The sequence below is a fragment of the Coregonus clupeaformis genome, unplaced genomic scaffold (genome assembly GCF_020615455.1).
Source record: "Coregonus clupeaformis isolate EN_2021a unplaced genomic scaffold, ASM2061545v1 scaf0381, whole genome shotgun sequence".
In the NCBI taxonomy this organism is placed as follows: Eukaryota; Metazoa; Chordata; class Actinopteri; order Salmoniformes; family Salmonidae; genus Coregonus; species Coregonus clupeaformis.
The window spans coordinates 285,112-302,659 of record NW_025533836.1 but is presented as its reverse complement, the minus strand read 5'-3'; the positions used below and the strand labels follow the sequence as shown (position 1 = coordinate 302,659).

The following is a 17,548-nucleotide window of genomic DNA, read 5'->3' as shown; positions in this document are numbered from 1 at the left end:
CTCCTCCCTTAATTGGGAGGCCTCTTTATCTTGGTTTCTCAGTTGTCTGTAGACAGTTCTCCTTGTCCTTTGTTGTCTGGCCTAACTCTTACTCACATTGCTAAATAGTAGCTCAATGTCATAGTCTTTACTGGTCCTACACTCACACATTCTAACACATTTCACACAGTTTCAGGGTGTAATAATTAGTCATTAATAATTATTCTATCACTGTCTTCAGTTGCAACACTCACTACCGAGTTCCAAACTGCCTCTGGAAGCAAAGTCAGAACAAGAACTGTTCGTCGGGAGCGTCATGAAATGGGTTTCCATGGCTAAGCAGCCACACACAAGCCTAAGATTACCATGCGCAATGCCAAGTGTAGGCTGGAGTGGTGTAAAGCTCGCCGCCATTGGACTCTGGAGCAGTGGAAACGCGTGGAAGAACTTGACTGGCCTGCAGAGAGCCCTGACCTCAACCCCCATCGAACACCTTTGGGATGAATTGTGCTCCAGTGTGGCTCAGTTGGTACAGCATGGCACTTGCAACGCCAGTACGAACGAATATGAAAATGTATGCACTCACTACTGTAAATCACTCTGGATAAGAGCGTCTGCTAAATGACAAAATATTTCAAATTTCAAAATTGGAAAGTCGACTGCGTGCCAGGCCTAATCGCCCAACATCGGTGCCCGACCTCACTAATGCTCTTGTGGCTGAATGGAAGCAAGTCCCCGCAGCAATGTTCCAACATCTAGTGGAAAGTCTTCCCAGAAGAGTGGAGGCTGTTATAGCAGCAAAGGGGGGACCAACTCCATAATCATGCAGATGATTTTAGAATGAGATGCTTATGACTAAGGTGCCCACTTAGATGTCATCACCTAAGGGGGCTTGACCTGCCTGGCTCTCCCATAGATTATGCAGTGACGTCATGTCCCCATGAGTGACTGAACACTGAGCCAATCATAGTGCAACTAGAGAAAATGAACAACACCTAAGCTCTGCAATAGTGTGCAACTGCAGCCTGCAATTCTGGGCGTTCCTACATGTGTTCATTCCTGCATCTGCATGATCACCCCCCCTTGAGCACCCCATTGGTTGCTGCATGACGTCCCCACTCGAGCACAACATCTTCATGCTTGTGTGACACTCTATTGTGGGTCAAAAAGGACAGAACTATTGGAAAACTGGTCGCCTTCCGTTAGTACAGCGACACTGTGTGCTAGCTCGTAGTTAGCTAGCTAGCTAGCACACGGTGTCGCTCCCACCTGCTGTGTACCGGAGAAAACCGTGCCTGACAGGCGGGGGGCGAAGGACACTGTCTACCGGTGTCGCCGCCAGCTTCCGCCTGCTGTGTACCGGAGTCCTCCTTAGGACTAGCTGGCTAAGCTAGCAGGCAGAGTCCTTCGCTCCCGCCTGCTGAACACCAGCCCTCGCCGTCGTTAACAGAACAGACGGGGACGAAGGACACTCTGTGTACTAGCTATAGCTAGCTACCGTTGATGCCCTGTCAATGATTTATAGACAATTACACTGAAACAAATTATTGGTTTGAGAAAGACTCTTTATTTTATATCTTCGAGGTATAGCCAAGAATCAAAGTGTTGGTAATCCTGACGGAAACATGGATTACCACTGAAAACACTGCTACTCCTGCTGCTCTCTCCTCGTCTGACCATGTGTTCTCGCATACCCCGAGAGCATCTGGTCAGCGGGGTGGTGGCACAGGAATCCTCATCTCTCCCAAGTGGACATTCTCAATTTTTCCCCTGACCCATCTGTCTATCTCCTCATTTGAATTCCATGCTGTCACAGTCACTAGCCCATTTAAGCTTAATATCCTTGTCATCTATCGCCCTCCAGGTTCCCTTGGAGAGTTCATCAATGAGCTTGACGCCTTGATAAGTTCCTTTCCTGAGGATGGCTCACCCCTCACAGTTCTGGGGGATTTCAACCTCCCTACGTCTACCTTTGACTCATTTCTCTCTGCCTCCTTCTTTCCACTCCTCTCCTCTTTTGACTTCACCCTCTCACTGTCCCCCCCTACTCACAAGGCAGGCAATACGCTTGACCTCATCTTCACAAGATGCTGTTCTTCTACTAATCTCACTGCAACTCCCCTCCAAGTCTCCGACCACTACTTTGTATCCTTTTCTCTCTCCCTCTCCTCCAACACTACTCACTCTGCCCCTACACAGATGGTAATGCGCCGTCGCAACCTTCGCTCTCTCTCTCCCGCTACTCTCTCCTCTTCCATCCTATCATCTCTTCCCTCTGCTCAATCCTTCTCCCTCCAATCTCCTGATTCTGCCTCCTCAACCCTCCTCTCCTCCCTTTCTGCATCCTTTGACTCTCTATGTCCCCTATCCTCCCGGCCGGCTCGGTCCTCCCCTCCAGCTCCGTGGCTTGATGACTCATTGCGAGCTCACAGAACAGAGCTCCGGGCAGCTGAGCGGAAATGGAAGAAAACTAGACTCCCTGCGGACCTGGCATCTTTTCACTCCCTCCTCTCTACATTTTCTTCATCTGTTTCTGCTGCTAAGGCCACTTTCTACCACTCTAAATTCCAAGCATCCGCCTCTAACCCTAGGAAGCTCTTTGCCACATTCTCCTCCCTGCTGAATCCCCCCCTCCCTCTCTGTGGATGACTTCGTCAACCATTTTGAAAAGAAGGTTGACGACATCCGATCCTCGTTTGTTAAGTCAAATGACACTGCTGGTCCTGCTCACACTGCCCTACCCTATGCTTTGAATTCTTTCTCCCCTCTCTCTCCAGATAAAATCTTGCGACTTGTGACGGCAGGCCGCCCAACAACCTGCCCGCTTGACCCTATCCCCTCCTCTCTTCTCCAGACCATCTCCGGTGACCTTCTCCCTTACCTCACCTCGCTGATCAACTCATTCTTGACCGCTGGCTATGTCCCTTCCGTCTTCAAGAGAGCGAGAGTTGCACCCCTTCTCAAAAAACCAACACTCGATCCCTCTGATATCAACAACTACAGACCAGTATCCCTTCTTTCTTTTCTCTCCAAAACTATTGAGCGTGCCGTCTTTAGCCAACTCTCTTGCTATCTCTCTCAGAATGACCTTCTTGATCCAAACCAGTCAGGTTTCAAGACTGGTCATTCAACTGAGACTACTCTTCTCTGTGTCACGGAGGCTCTCCGCACTGCTAAAGCTAACTTTCTCTCCTCTGCTCTTGTCCTTCTAGACCTGTCTGCTGCCTTTGATACTGTGAACCATCAGATCCTCCTCTCCACCCTCTCCGAGCTGGGCATCTCCGGCGCGGCTCACTCTTGGATTGCGTCCTACCTGACCGGTCGCTCCTACCAAGTGGCGTGGCGAGAAGCTGTCTCCGCACCACGTGCTCTCAAAAAATTATATTTTCAATTTACAATCTGTAAAAACAATGAGAGTAGAAGGGTTCAGAACTTTTGTGAAACATCACAGTACAGTTGAAAAATATATGGCAAATAGAAATCCAATATGGATGGTGTTAAGAGATAGATGGGTGGTGTTGAATGGAGCTGAAGGATGGGACTAATAACAACTAACAACTAACAACAACTAATAACAACAAGATAACTGATGTAAAGCATACTGTGTCCATAATAAGCATAATAAGTATATAGGTTATAGGTTGAGAGCTTTTGGGAAAGAGCACAGTTAGAAAGATATGGCATATAGAAGCAAACCGGATGGACATCATGAAATTGATCGGAGAGGTTGAGGGTAGAGGAAGTTCAGGAGTAAAAACAGACAAAATAGAACTATTATAAAATTGACTGTGTCCATAAAATGTATATAGTATGTATAAGCTGGAAGTAGAGGCCTAAGGGTTGTTGTTCACTAGTTTACTCCAATTAGGGAAGGGGTGGTGGGGTTGGAAAGTAATAAAGGGAAATATATTTTTTAAAGAATAAGTGTATATATATGTATGTATATGTATTTATATGTGTGTGTATGTATGTGTATGTACGTATTTGTATTTATTTATATATATTTGCAAGAAGAAAAAAAAAACATATGGGGGATTGGAAGTGATGCAGACAATTACATTGATGGAAGTTACAATCTATCTGCAATATTGAAGCTGATCTACACCCTAAAAAAAAAGGAAAAAAAAAGGGAAAAAAGTGTTAAACAAGTCAAGATATATTTTATATTTGAGATTCTTCAAGTAGCCACCCTTTGTCCTGATGACATTACATAATGACAAAGTTTGACTGCAGAATTTATTAAGCAGCATTGATGCAAAAGCACTGTTGGTCTAATCGAGGCTTTACTAATATGCACCACACAGAACACACTGCAACTGCCTCTGCAAAACAATGCTGGAAGGCAAACTCAGTGTTCCATTGGAAAGTGTTCCAAGCCAAAACGCCATGACCGTCCGTCTGATCAAGGCGCCGCCATGAGCAGAGCGAGCTGCGCGCAGGGAGCGAGTGACAGGTCAGAGAGGAGCAGCTAATGGATTTACTAAAAGGAGGAAGTTGTTTATGATTTGGGGTTTCGGCCCAGGCATTACATTTGGCAAAAGCCATCTGGCCTTGGTAGGGTAGGACTCTAAGTAGGACTGATTTATATGAGGAAGTCGCCGTTGTCATAATGACCTAAGGCTAAGCAAACCGGTTTCATATCTAGGCTGACACTCCCTCACAGCTGTTGGAGTGAGAAACAAACACTTAGATATCCAATATTCACTCAGTCGATACCAACTATTCTCCTGACTAGGCATGGGTCGAACTGCAGCCTCTGTGCCAAATGGAAACCTCAAGACACAACTGAACGGGAATAAATTAAAAAGCGCCATTTATAAGAAAAATGGATACCACAATAAGGCACAGGTATGTATAATTATTCGCAGTAGATGTTATGGGGCGTTGTATATTGTGCAACATCTTGAGTAGCTTAACTTTTATTCTCTGTATGAGTGTTTATCTGTAAAAATAGCGATAAAAACAAAAAACAACATATGAAATGCTCTGGACAGCCCTGACTTCGGCCACCTCATTCTCTTTCACCCTTTTCGGCATTCCAAAGACGTGGCTTCGTGGTTCCCACCACAATTACAACATGTCACATTTTCATCACTTTTAAAACACATGAAAGGAATATTTTACATCTCTTCAACATCGACTTCCCACAAGACTCCAGATATTACCCCCTTGAGGGGTGCCCTGTTTCCGAAGAGACACACAGGACACATCACACTTCTCAAATCGGGTGAGATGCAACACACGCTCCTTCTGATCCTCAGAAGAACAAAAAATCTAAACAAGCCCGCCTCTCATGATCCTCACAGCCTTGACTTTACCCAGCACTCTCTCCACCACTTTGGAGACAGTGCCTTCGGAAAGTATTCAGACCCCTTGACTTTACCCAGCACTCTCTCCACCACTTTGGATACAGTGCCTTGGGAAAGTATTCAGACCCCTTGACTTTACCCAGCACTCTCTCCACCACTTTGGATACAGTGCCTTCGGAAAGTATTCAGACCCCTTGACTTTACCCAGCACTCTCTCCACCACTTTGGAGACAGTGCCTTCGGAAAGTATTCAGACCCCTTGACTTTTTCCGCATTTTGTAATGTTACAGCCTTATTCTAAAATTGATAAAATCACTAAAAATCCTCAGCGATCTACACACAATACCCCATAATGACAAAGCAAAAACTGATTTTTAAATATTTTTGCTAATTTATTTTAAAAATATTTAAAAAATACCAGATTTACATAAGGATTTACAAAGCAAAAACAGATTTTTAGACATTTTTGCTAATTTATTTAAAAAATATTTTAAAAAATACCAGATTTACATAAGGATTTAGATTGTTTTGTATACAAACCCTTTGATATGAGACTCGAAATTGAGCTCAGGTTCATCCTGTTTCCATTGATCATCCTTGAGATGTTTCTACAACTTGGAGTCCACCTGTGGTAAATTCAATTGATTGGACATGATTTGGAAAGGCACACACCTGTCTATATAAAAGGTCCCACAGTTGACAGTGTATGTTAGAGCAAAAACCAAGCCATGAGGTCGAAGGAATTGTCCGTAAAGCTCAGAGACAGGATTGTGTTGAGGCACAGATCTGGGGAAGGGTACCAAAAAATGTCTGCAACGTTGAAGGTCCCCAAGAACACAGTGGCCTCCATCATTCTTAAATGGAAGAAGTTTGGAACCACCCAGACTCTTCCTAGAGCTGGCCGCCCGGCAAAACTGAGCAATCGGGGGAGAAGGGCCTTGGTCAGGGAGGTGACCAAGAACCCGATGGCCACTCTGACAGAGCTCTTGAGTTCCTCTGTGGAGATGGGAGAACCTTCCAGAAGGACAACCATCTCTGCAGCACTCCACCAATCAGGCCTTTATGGTAGAATGGCCAGACGGAAGCCACTCCTCAGTACAAGGCACACGACAGCCCGCTTGGTGTTTGCCAAAGGCACTTAAAGACTCTCAGACCATGAGCAATTTGGTCAGATGAAACCAAGATTGAACTCTTTGGCCTGAATGCCAAGCGTCATGTCTGGAGGAAACCTGGCACCATCCCTACGGTGAAGCATGGTGGTGGCAGCATCATACTGTGGGATGTTTTTCAGCGGCAGGGACTGGGAGACTAGTCAGGATCGAGGGAAAGATTAGCGGAGCAAAGTACAGAGAGATCCTTGATGAAAACCTGCTCCAGAGCGCTTAGGTCCTCAGACTTGGGCGAAGGTTCACCTTCGAACAGGACAACGACCCTAAGCACACTGCCAAGACAAAGCAGTAGTGGCTTCGGGACAAGTCAAGTTTGTAGCGTCAAACTTCCTGCAAACTACTGTAAATGTAAACTTTAAAACTTGTTTTTTTCCTTCTCTTCCGCTAAAATGTTTTACCCGGTGAGGTGGGGCTGGGGGATGTGGATGTGGGGGTACTGAGTGATTTTTTTGTGGCCCCCACCCGTATCAAAGCCTCATCTGTTTTGAGCCCTACATTTTTTGCAAAAAAATAAATAATACAATAATAATTTGCCTGTTTTGCATGTTATTTTGGCATTAATACATGTCACATATAATACACGCCCATCTGAAATTAGCCCGCCCAACTACCTCATCCCTATATTGTTATTTATTTTGCTCATTTGTACCCCAGTATCTCTATTTGCACATCATCTCTTGCACATCTATCATTCCAGTGTTAATACTAATTGTAATTATTTTGCACTATAGCCTATTTATTGCCTTACCTCCATAACTTGCTACATTTGCACACACTGTATATTATATGTATTTCTGTTGTATTTTTGACTTTGTTTTGTTTTACCCCATATGTAACTCTGTGTTGTTGTTTTTATCGCACTGCTTTGCTTTATCTTGGCCAGGTCGCAGTTGTAAATGAGAACTTGTTCTCAACTGGCTTACCTGGTTAAATAAAGGTGGAAAAATAAAAAAAATAAAAAAACATATCAGTTTGCTAACCAATGTAAAAAATTATAATATATCATCGAGTTAATAAAGCCGCATACAAACATGGTCTCTTTTTTGCTTTCTTGAGTAAGGCAGCTCCAAAATGCAGGTGTTTCAGCCTAGCTCCGTGCTTTCTGTGGTGGTGGGGCAGCCAGCTCAGTGCTTTCTGTGGTGGTGGGGCAGCCAACTCAGTGCTTTCTGTGGTGGTGGGGCAGCCAGCTCAGTGCTTTCTGTGGTGGTGGGGCAGCCAGCTCAGTGCTTTCGGAGCGTAGGTGTTGGTAATGTTCTCAAGTATCTCAGTGTTCTGTCACCTGTAGGGACAGTATGGCACCACCAAGTCTAAGGATAGAGCTCGAAAATTCAAGCCCCTTGGGTGCTGCCATAGAGTTTCGTTAGAAGTGCCCATCCAAGAAGACTCAATGTCATTGGCCACAGATAAAATGATGTCAAATTACGTTATAGCTACAGTAGCTTTGATTGGACGGATCATGTCAACATCATACTTTCAAAATCTTATCTAGCAGTTGTCATCATGAATCAAGTCGACAATCTACTGGAAAATCATTTTTAATACTTGTCATATGAAGAGGAATAATGGAAAGATTAAATGTGTTGGTGCTCATCGGCCATTGGACATAAAATAAAATAAACACAAGTTGGAAATCGTAAATTCAACAATGAGTGGTTTGGATGGAATCAGTGACAGTGGCTAACTGCAAGCAATCACTAGCCTGCTATTCAGTGGAGTGGATTACGGTTCTCTTTTCGAAATTTAAAATAATAAACATTCAACATTGGCCATGTTGTCAATGAAGCATGATTTGTGCCACGCTCAAAATAACTGTTTACTCGGAATTGCAAAGAACTGAAGTCTGAAGTGAAGACAACTGGGAAGTCAGGAAAAACTGAATGGGAAAATATGTTTTGAACGGTCATCCAACTCGGTATTGTAAATCCGGAACTCTTTCTAGAGCTACGAAATTAGATTAACGACGTCAGACTTTGATAACAACATTTTCCCACAAAGGACCCCCGCGCCAACTTCCTGTTCAAGTGAGCACAGCACAACAAGATGAATCCAAAAATGTATTGTATGCTGCTGTAGGCCCCGTGTAGGTCTCCTGTAGCTCAGTTGGTAGAGCATGGCGCTTGCAACGGCGGGGTTGTGGGTTCGTTTCCCACGGGGGGGCAGTATGAAAATGTATGCACTCACTAACTCTAAATCGCTCTGGATAAGAGCGTCTGCTAAATGACTAAAATGTAAATGTAATATGCCAGGGAGATATGTATACTGTAGCTAAGAAAGTAATACTAAGTGTACAGTGGCTTGCGAAAGTATTCAACCTGGAATTGTAATGCAACAAAATAGGAAAAACACCAAGGGGGATGAATACTTTTGCAAGGCACTGTATGTTGTTTAGTAAGCTGTTAGTAGCTCATGTGCCTCACCCTAATAATTATTGGTCTATTTACCCCTCTGAATTTCTCCTACTCTTCTGACTTGGTGGTGCACATGTAGCCTATAACCTGTTTTAGAGAAATGTCATTATCTAATAGTGTAAGAGCTTTCATTGTCTGCTGATATATCCCCTTTATTTATCCTACGGTTCTGACTTGGTGTACAGGGAGAACACTGTAAGAATGGCCCAGGTTCTGAATTCTGTCGCTGTACATTTCAAAAGTGCTGAACAAATAGTTATATTGACTACGTCCATCCTAGCTCGCTTATTAATGTCTTAATCGAAATTACGGATTGCCTCTTATCTGCTCGTCGTCCCCTTATGAAATAGTTTGTACATCTCAATTGTCAGTAGAAATCACATTTGTTTAAGCAAGTCAGCCCTATCAGCTATGTTTTAAAAAAAAGTAGTAAATGAGGCTGAATGAACTGTTTCTCTGCCAGACAAGGCTCCGCTGATAGCCAGGTGTAGCAGTGGTAAGGTGTTGGGACTGCTGTTGGGACTCTGCTGTTGGGACAGCTTTATGGAGGCCCTAACAGTTTGTGGGCACCGTTTGTCAGCGTTATAGTGCAGTTAATGTATTGTTTAGTGTTGTGTTGTGTAGTGGCTTTGCTGGCATGCATCCCACTATTTTTTAGTTTTTTTGCCCCTCCAAGATTTACATTCTAAAATCGCCACTGATGTGAACACCTGCAAATCCGATTTGGTAACTTGCTGTTTGGACAGTTTAGTAGTCCAAAATGGATTAGAAAAACAACTGATTTGAGCATTGAGGCCTGCAGTGTGAACAAGGCTAATTACATGAGGATTGGGGAAGGGGAAACTGATCCTAGATCAGTTGGCTACCTAGGGGAAACTTCAAAGTCAGTGCTATCTGGGATCCTTGGGACGTCCCTACATCTACCCTTACCCTAACCATTTTTAAATGTCATCACCAAGGACCAAGGATAGCACGGACTGAAACTTCACCCTGGAGCCAGCTCACCCGTCATTACCGAGGTTTCATGCAGCGGTATGAGAGCACTAATGAAAATTGAAATATTAGATTAGATTCATGTCCATTTTTGGATTCAGTATGAATGAGGAAATTATATTCTAACAACACGATTCATTCACATTGGCGTCCCCATGCAGAGGGACAGTTGATAGTGGTGGTGGTAAATAGTCATTACAATGTAATATTCCATGTTCAGATTACACCTAGAATACACCTGAATAGGTTTTTTTTATTACATTTTTACACTGTGATAGGAAAAGTACTTACAATATCATAGTGGCTCAGTGCACACATCCAAACACACAACATTACTGTCAACAGGATTCCTTCTGACAACTACTGACTGTATGTCAACAAGGTCATTCTGAAGGAAGACTACTGACTGTATGTCAACAAGGTCATTCTGAAGGAAGACTACTGACTGTATGTCAACAAGGTCATTCTGAAGGAAGACTACTGACTGTATGTCAACAAGGTCATTCTGAAGGAAGACTACTGACTGTATGTCAACAAGGTCATTCTGAAGGAAGACTACTGACTGTATGTCAACAAGGTCATTCTGAAGTAAGACTACTGACTGTATGTCAACAAGGTCATTCTGAAGTAAGACTACGTTCATGATTTAAGCTCTAACAGGTGTCTCCATCCACTCTTCTTGACAGTTTAAAACTTTCTGAGAAATAGCCATTATTTACTATTTTACACCTAGGGTTACTATACATGATTTTAACCCAATTTATAAGAGATTCTCCAAAATTGAAATGCTCCAGGCATTTATAAATAAACTCCAGTCGTACTTTATCAAATGCCTTTTCGAAGTCTGCTATGAATAGCAGGCCTGGTTTCCCATATTTTCCATAGTGTTCTATTGTTTCCAGTACTTGCCTTATATTATCTCCAATGTATCGTAATGTAAAAAACCTGTCTGATTAGAATGAATAATGTCCAACAATACCTTTTTAATTCTATGAGCTATACATTTTGCTAGAATTTTCGCATCACAACACTGAAGTGTAAGGGGCCTCCAATTTTTTAAATGGACTGGATCTTTATATTTTCCACTTGTATCCTGTTTCAGTAATGATGAGATCAGACCATCTTCTTGAGTGTCTGATAATCTACCATTTACATAGGAGTGGTTAAAACATGCTAATAACGGTCCTCTTAGTATATCAAAAAAGGTTTGGTATACCTCGACTGGTATGCCATCCAACCCTGGAGTTTTCCCGGACTTAAAGTCTTTAATTGCATCCAGAAGTTCCTCCTCTGTAATTTCACTGTTGTTGTTGTTGTTGTTGTTGTGTGTCGTTACCTTGACAGTTGTTGTTTGTGTGTCGTTACCCTGGCTGTTGTTGTTGTTTGCAGAGGTTTCAGAGACCAGAGTCCTTTGAGCAGGCTCCCATGTACGTAGCCGTGATGACATACCTGGGGTTCGGCATCGTCACTCTGTTTGGATACTTCAGAGACTTCCTCAGAGCAATGGGCCTGGAGAAATGCCAAATCGCCAATGAGAGAGAGGAGCAGAAGGTGAGTGTGTGTGGACAGTGCATTCGGAAAGTATTCAGACCCCTTGACTTTTTCCACATTTTGTTACGTTACAGCCTTATTCTAAAATTTATTAAATTGTTATTTTTCCTCATCAATCTACACACAATACCCCATCATGACAAAGCAAAAACAGGTTTTTAGAAATCTGCAAATGTATAAAACATTTAAAACTGAAATATCACATTTACATAAGTATTCAGACCCTGTACTCAGTACTTTGTTGAAGCACCTTTGGCAGCAATTACAGCCTTGATTCTTCTTGGGTATGACGCTACAAACTTGGCACACCTGTATTTGGGGAGTTTCTCCCATTCTTCTCTGCAGATCCTCTCAACCGCTGTGAGGTTGGATGGGGAGCGTTGCTGCACAGCTATTTTCAGGTCTCTCCAGAGATGTTCGATCCGGTTCAAGTCCGGGCTCTGGCTGGGCCACTCAAGGACATTCAGAGACTTGTCCTGAAGCCATTCCTGCATTGTCTTGGCTGTGTGCTTAGGGTTGTTGTCCTGTTGGAAGGTGAACCTTCGCCCCAGTCTGAGGTCCTGAGCGCTCTGGAGCAGGTTTTCATCAAGGATCTCTCTGTACTTTGCTCCGTTCATCTTTCCCTCGATCCTGACTAGTCTCCCAGTCCCTGCCGCTGAAAAACATCCTTACAGCATGATGCTGCCACCACCATGCTTCACCGTAGGGATGGTTCCAGGTTTCCTCCAGATGTGACACTTGGCATTCAGGCCAAAGGGTTCAATCTTAGTTTCGTCAGAACAGAGAATCTTGTTTCTCATGGTCTGAGAGTCTTTTGGTTCCTTTTGGCAAACTCCAAGTGGGCTGTCATGTGCTTTTTTACCGTGGAGTGGCTTCCATCTGGCCACTTCACCATAAAGGCCTGGTTGGTGTAGTGCTGCAGAGATGCTTGTCCTTCTGGAAGGTTCTCCCATCTCCACAGAGGAACTCTGGAGCTCTGTCAAAGTGACCATTGGGTTCTTGGTCACCTCCCTGACCTACGCCTTTCTCCCTCGATTGCTCAGTTTAGCCGGGCGGCCAGCTCTAGGAAGAGTCTTGATGGTTCCAAACTTCTTCCATTTAAGAATGATGGAGGCCACTGTGTTCTTGGGAACCTTCAATGCTGCAGAAATGTTTTGGTACCCTTCCCCAGATCAGTGCCTCGACACAATCCTGTCTCGGAGCTCTACGGACAATTCCTTCGACCTCATGGCTTTGTTTTTCCTCTGACATGCACTGTCAACTGTGGGACCTTATATAGACAGGTGTGTGCCTTTCCAAATCATGTCCAATCAATTGAATTTACCACAGGTGGACTCCAATCAAGTTGTAGAAACATCTCAAGGATGATCAATGGAAACAGGAAGCACCTGAGCTCAATGTCAAGTCTCATAGCAAAGGGTCTGAATACTGATGGAAATACGGTATTTTAGTTTTTTATACACAGTATTAGCAAAAATTCATAAAACCTGTTTTCACTTTGTCATTATGGGGTATTGGGTCATTATGGGGTATTGGGTCATTATGGGGTATTGGGGCATTATGGGGTATTGGGGCATTATGGGGTATTGGGTCATTATGGGGTATTGGGGCATTATGGGGTATTGGGGCATTACGGGGTATTGGGGCATTACGGGGTATTGGGGCATTACGGGGTATTGGGGCATTATGGGGTATTGGGTCATTATGGGGTATTGGGTCATTATGGGGTATTGTGTGTAGATTGATGAGGAAAATTGTTTCTTTAATCAATTTTAGAATAAGGCTGTAACGTAACAAAATGTGGAAAAAGTCAAGGGGTCTGAATACTTTCCAAATGTACTGTTATATATGTATTTCTATAAACTAGGGTACCAGTGAGCATTTCTTGTTGTGGACAACTGTTTGGAGCTGTTACAAAGTCATTAATAGTAATTAGCCATTTGTTTTCATGTCATTACATTAAGATAGAAAGGGGGAAAATAGATACATTCAAGATAATTCAGGAGTTGAATCAAAACCTATAAAAAAACTTGGATTAGCAAACACAACGTGCCATTGGAACACAGGACTAATGGTTGCTGATAATGGGCCTCTGTACACCTATGTAGATATTCCATAAAAAACAGCCGTTTCCAGCTACAATAGCCATTTACAACATTAACAATGTCTACACTGTATTTCTGATCAATTTGATGTTGTTTTAATGGACAAAAAAATTGCTTTTCTTTCTAAAACAAGGACATTTCTAAGTGACCCCAAACTTTTGAACGGTAGTGTATATCAAACCATTTAAAAATGTCGACCCTGATGTCACACATTGGCCCCTTTATTTATAGAAAGACCCATATATACTATACAGACAGATCCACAGCCATGCATTTACATTTTGCATTACATTTACATTTAGGTAATTTAGCAGATACTCTTATCCAGAGCGACCTACAGATTTACAGTCAACTAAGATATGTAAAACAGGGTGGTATGTAGGGAACAGGGTGGTATGTAGGGAACAGGGTGGTATGTAGGGAACAGGGTGGTATGTAGGGAACAGGGTGGTTTATAGGGAACAGGGTGGTATGTAGGGAACATGGTGGTATGTAAGGAACAGGGTGGTATGTAAGGAACAGGGTGGTATGTAAGGAACAGGGTGGTATGTAGGGAACAGAGTGGTATGTTGGGAACAGAGTGGTATGGAGGGAACAGGGTGGTATGTAGGGAACAGGGTGGTATGTAAGGAACAGGGTGGTATGTAAGGAACAGGATGGTATGTAAGGAACAGGGTGGTATGTAGGGAACAGAGTGGTATGTTGGGAACAGAGTGGTATGGAGGGAACAGGGTGGTATGTAGGGAACAGGGTGGTATGTAGGGAACAGGGTGGTTTATAGGGAACAGGGTGGTATGTAGGGAACAGAGTGGTATGTTGGGAACAGAGTGGTATGGAGGGAACAGGGTGGTATGTTGGGAACAGAGTGGTATGGAGGGAACAGGGTGGTATGCAGGTAACAGGGTGGTATGTAGGGAACAGAGTGGTATGTTGGGAACAGAGTGGTATGGAGGGAACAGGGTGGTATGTAGGGAACAGGGTGGTATGTAGGGAACAGGGTGGTTTATAGGGAACAGGGTGGTATGTAGGGAACAGAGTGGTATGTTGGGAACAGAGTGGTATGGAGGGAACAGGGTGGTATGTAGGGAACAGGGTGGTATGGAGGGAACAGGGTGGTATGTAGGGAACAGGGTGGTATGTAGGGAACAGGTTGCCATGTAGAGAACAGGGTGGTATGTAGAGAACAGGGTGCCATGTAGAGAACAGGGTGGTATGTAGGGAACAGGGTGGTATGTAGGGAACAGGGTGGTATATAGGGAACAGGGTGGTATGTAGGGAACAGGTTGCCATGTAGGGAACAGGGAAGTATGTAGGGAACAGGGTGGTATGTAGGGAACAGGGTGGTATGTAGGGAACAGGGTGGTTTATAGGGAACAGAGTGGTATGTTGGGAACAGAGTGGTATGGAGGGAACAGGGTGGTATGTAGGGAACAGGGTGGTATGGAGGGAACAGGGTGGTATGTAGGGAACAGGGTGGTATGTAGGGAACAGGTTGCCATGTAGAGAACAGGGTGGTATGTAGAGAACAGGGTGCCATGTAGAGAACAGGGTGGTATGTAGGGAACAGAGTGGTATGTTGGGAACAGAGTGGTATGGAGGGAACAGGGTGGTATGTAGGGAACAGGGTGGTATGGAGGGAACAGGGTGGTATGTAGGGAACAGGGTGGTATGTAGGGAACAGGTTGCCATGTAGAGAACAGGGTGGTATGTAGAGAACAGGGTGCCATGTAGAGAACAGGGTGGTATGTAGGGAACAGGGTGGTATGTAGGGAACAGGGTGGTATGTAGGGAACAGGGTGGTATGTAGGGAACAGGGTGGTATATAGGGAACAGGGTGGTATGTAGGGAACAGGTTGCCATGTAGGGAACAGGGAAGTATGTAGGGAACAGGGTGGTATGTAGGGAACAGGGTGGTATATAGGGAACAGGGTGGTATGTAGGGAACAGGTTGCCATGTAGGGAACAGGGAAGTATGTAGGGAACAGGGTGGTATGTAGGGAACAGGGTGGTATGTAGAGAACAGGGTGGTATGTAGAGAACAGGGTGGTATGTAGGGAACAGGGTGGTATGTAGGGAACAGGGTGGTATGTATGGAACAGGGTGCCATGTAGAGAACAGGGTGGTATGTAGGGAACAGGGTGGTTTATAGGGAACAGGGTGGTATGTAGGGAACAGGTTGCCATGTAGAGAACAGGGTGGTATGTAGGGAACAGGGTGGTATGTAGGGAACAGGGTGGTATGTAGGGAACAGGGTGGTATGTAGGGAACAGGGTGGTTTGTAGGGAACAGGTTGCCATGTAGAGAACAGGGTGGTATGTAGGGAACAGGGTGGTATGTAGGGAACAGGGTGGTATGTAGGGAACAGGGTGGTATGTAGGGAACAGGGTGGTATGTAGGGAACAGGGTGGTTTGTAGGGAACAGGTTGCCATGTAGAGAACAGGGTGGTATGTAGGTAACAGGGTGGTATGTAGGGAACAGGGTGGTATATAGGGAACAGGGTGGTATGTAGGGAACAGGTTGCCATGTAGGGAACAGGGAAGTATGTAGGGAACAGGGTGGTATGTAGAGAACAGGGTGGTATGTAGGGAACAGGGTGGTATGTAAGGAACAGGGAAGTATGTAGGGAACAGGGTGGTATGTAGGGAACAGGGTGGTATGTAGGGAACAGGGTGGTATGTAGGGAACAGGGTGGTATGTAGGGAACAGGGTGGTATGTAGGGAACAGGTTGCCATGTAGGGAACAGGGAAGTATGTAGGGAACAGGGTGGTATGTAGAGAACAGGGTGGTATGTAGAGAACAGGGTGCCATGTAGAGAACAGGGTGGTATGTAGGGACCAGGGTGGTATGTAGGGACCAGGGTGCCATGTAGGGACCAGGGTGCCATGTAGGGAACAGGGTGCCATGTAGGGAACAGGGTGCCATGTAGGGAACAGGGTGGTTTGTAGGGAACAGATTGGTATGTAGGGAACAGGGTGGTATGTAGGGAACAGGGTGGTATGTAGGGACCAGGGTGGTATGTAGGGAACAGGGTGGTATGTAGGGAACAGGGTGCCATGTAGAGAACAGGATGGTATGTAGGGAACAGGGTGGTATGTAGGGAACAGGGTGGTATGTAGGGAACAGATTGGTATGTAGGGAACAGATTGGTATGTAGGGAACAGGGTGGTATGTAGGGAACAGGGTGGTATGTAGGGAACAGGGTGGTATGTAGGGAACAGGGTGGTATGTAGGGAACAGGTTGCCATGTAGGGAACAGGTTGGTATGTAGGGAACAGGGTGGTATGTAGAGAACAGGGTGGTATGTAGAGAACAGGGTGGTATGTAGGGAACAGGGTGGTATGTAGGGAACAGGTTGGTATGTAGGGAACAGGGTGGTATGTAGGGAACAGGTTGGTATGTAGGGAACAGGGTGGTATGTAGGGAACAGGTTGCCATGTAGGGAACAGGGAAGTATGTAGGGAACAGGGTGGTATGTAGGGAACAGGGTGGTATGTAGGGAACAGGGTGGTATGTAGGGAACAGGGTGGTATGTAGAGAACAGGGTGGTATGTAGGGAACAGGGTGGTATGTAGGGAACAGGGTGGTATGTAGGGAACAGGGTGCCATGTAGAGAACAGGGTGGTATGTAGGGAACAGGGTGGTTTATAGGGAACAGGGTGGTATGTAGGGAACAGGGTGGTATGTAGGGAACAGGGTGGTTTGTAGGGAACAGGTTGCCATGCAGAGAACAGGGTGGTATGTAGAGAACAGGGTGCCATGTAGGGAACAGGGTGGTATGTAGGTAACAGGGTGGTATGTAGGGAACAGGGTGGTATATAGGGAACAGGGTGGTATGTAGGGAACAGGTTGCCATGTAGGGAACAGGGAAGTATGTAGGGAACAGGGTGGTATGTAGGGAACAGGGTGGTATGTAGGGAACAGGGTGGTATGTAGAGAACAGGGTGGTATGTAGAGAACAGGGTGGTATGTAGGGAACAGGGTGGTATGTAAGGAACAGGGTGGTATGTAGGGAACAGGTTGCCATGTAGGGAA

At 44.8% G+C, this 17,548-nt stretch overlaps 1 protein-coding gene across 1 annotated transcript in view; it reads left to right on the top strand.

Annotated features, from left to right (window-relative positions):
- The first annotated feature begins 4,463 nt into the window (after window positions 1-4,463).
- The window catches only part of LOC121556401 (serine palmitoyltransferase 3-like), a 110,963-nt gene continuing 97,878 nt past the window's right edge, over window positions 4,464-17,548 (top strand). The window contains exons 1-2 of the mRNA XM_041870308.2: window positions 4,464-4,827; window positions 11,248-11,409. Coding sequence (XP_041726242.1) covers window positions 4,717-4,827; window positions 11,248-11,409 — 273 coding nt within the window. The 5' untranslated portion in view covers window positions 4,464-4,716. The remainder of the gene's footprint in view (window positions 4,828-11,247; window positions 11,410-17,548) is intronic.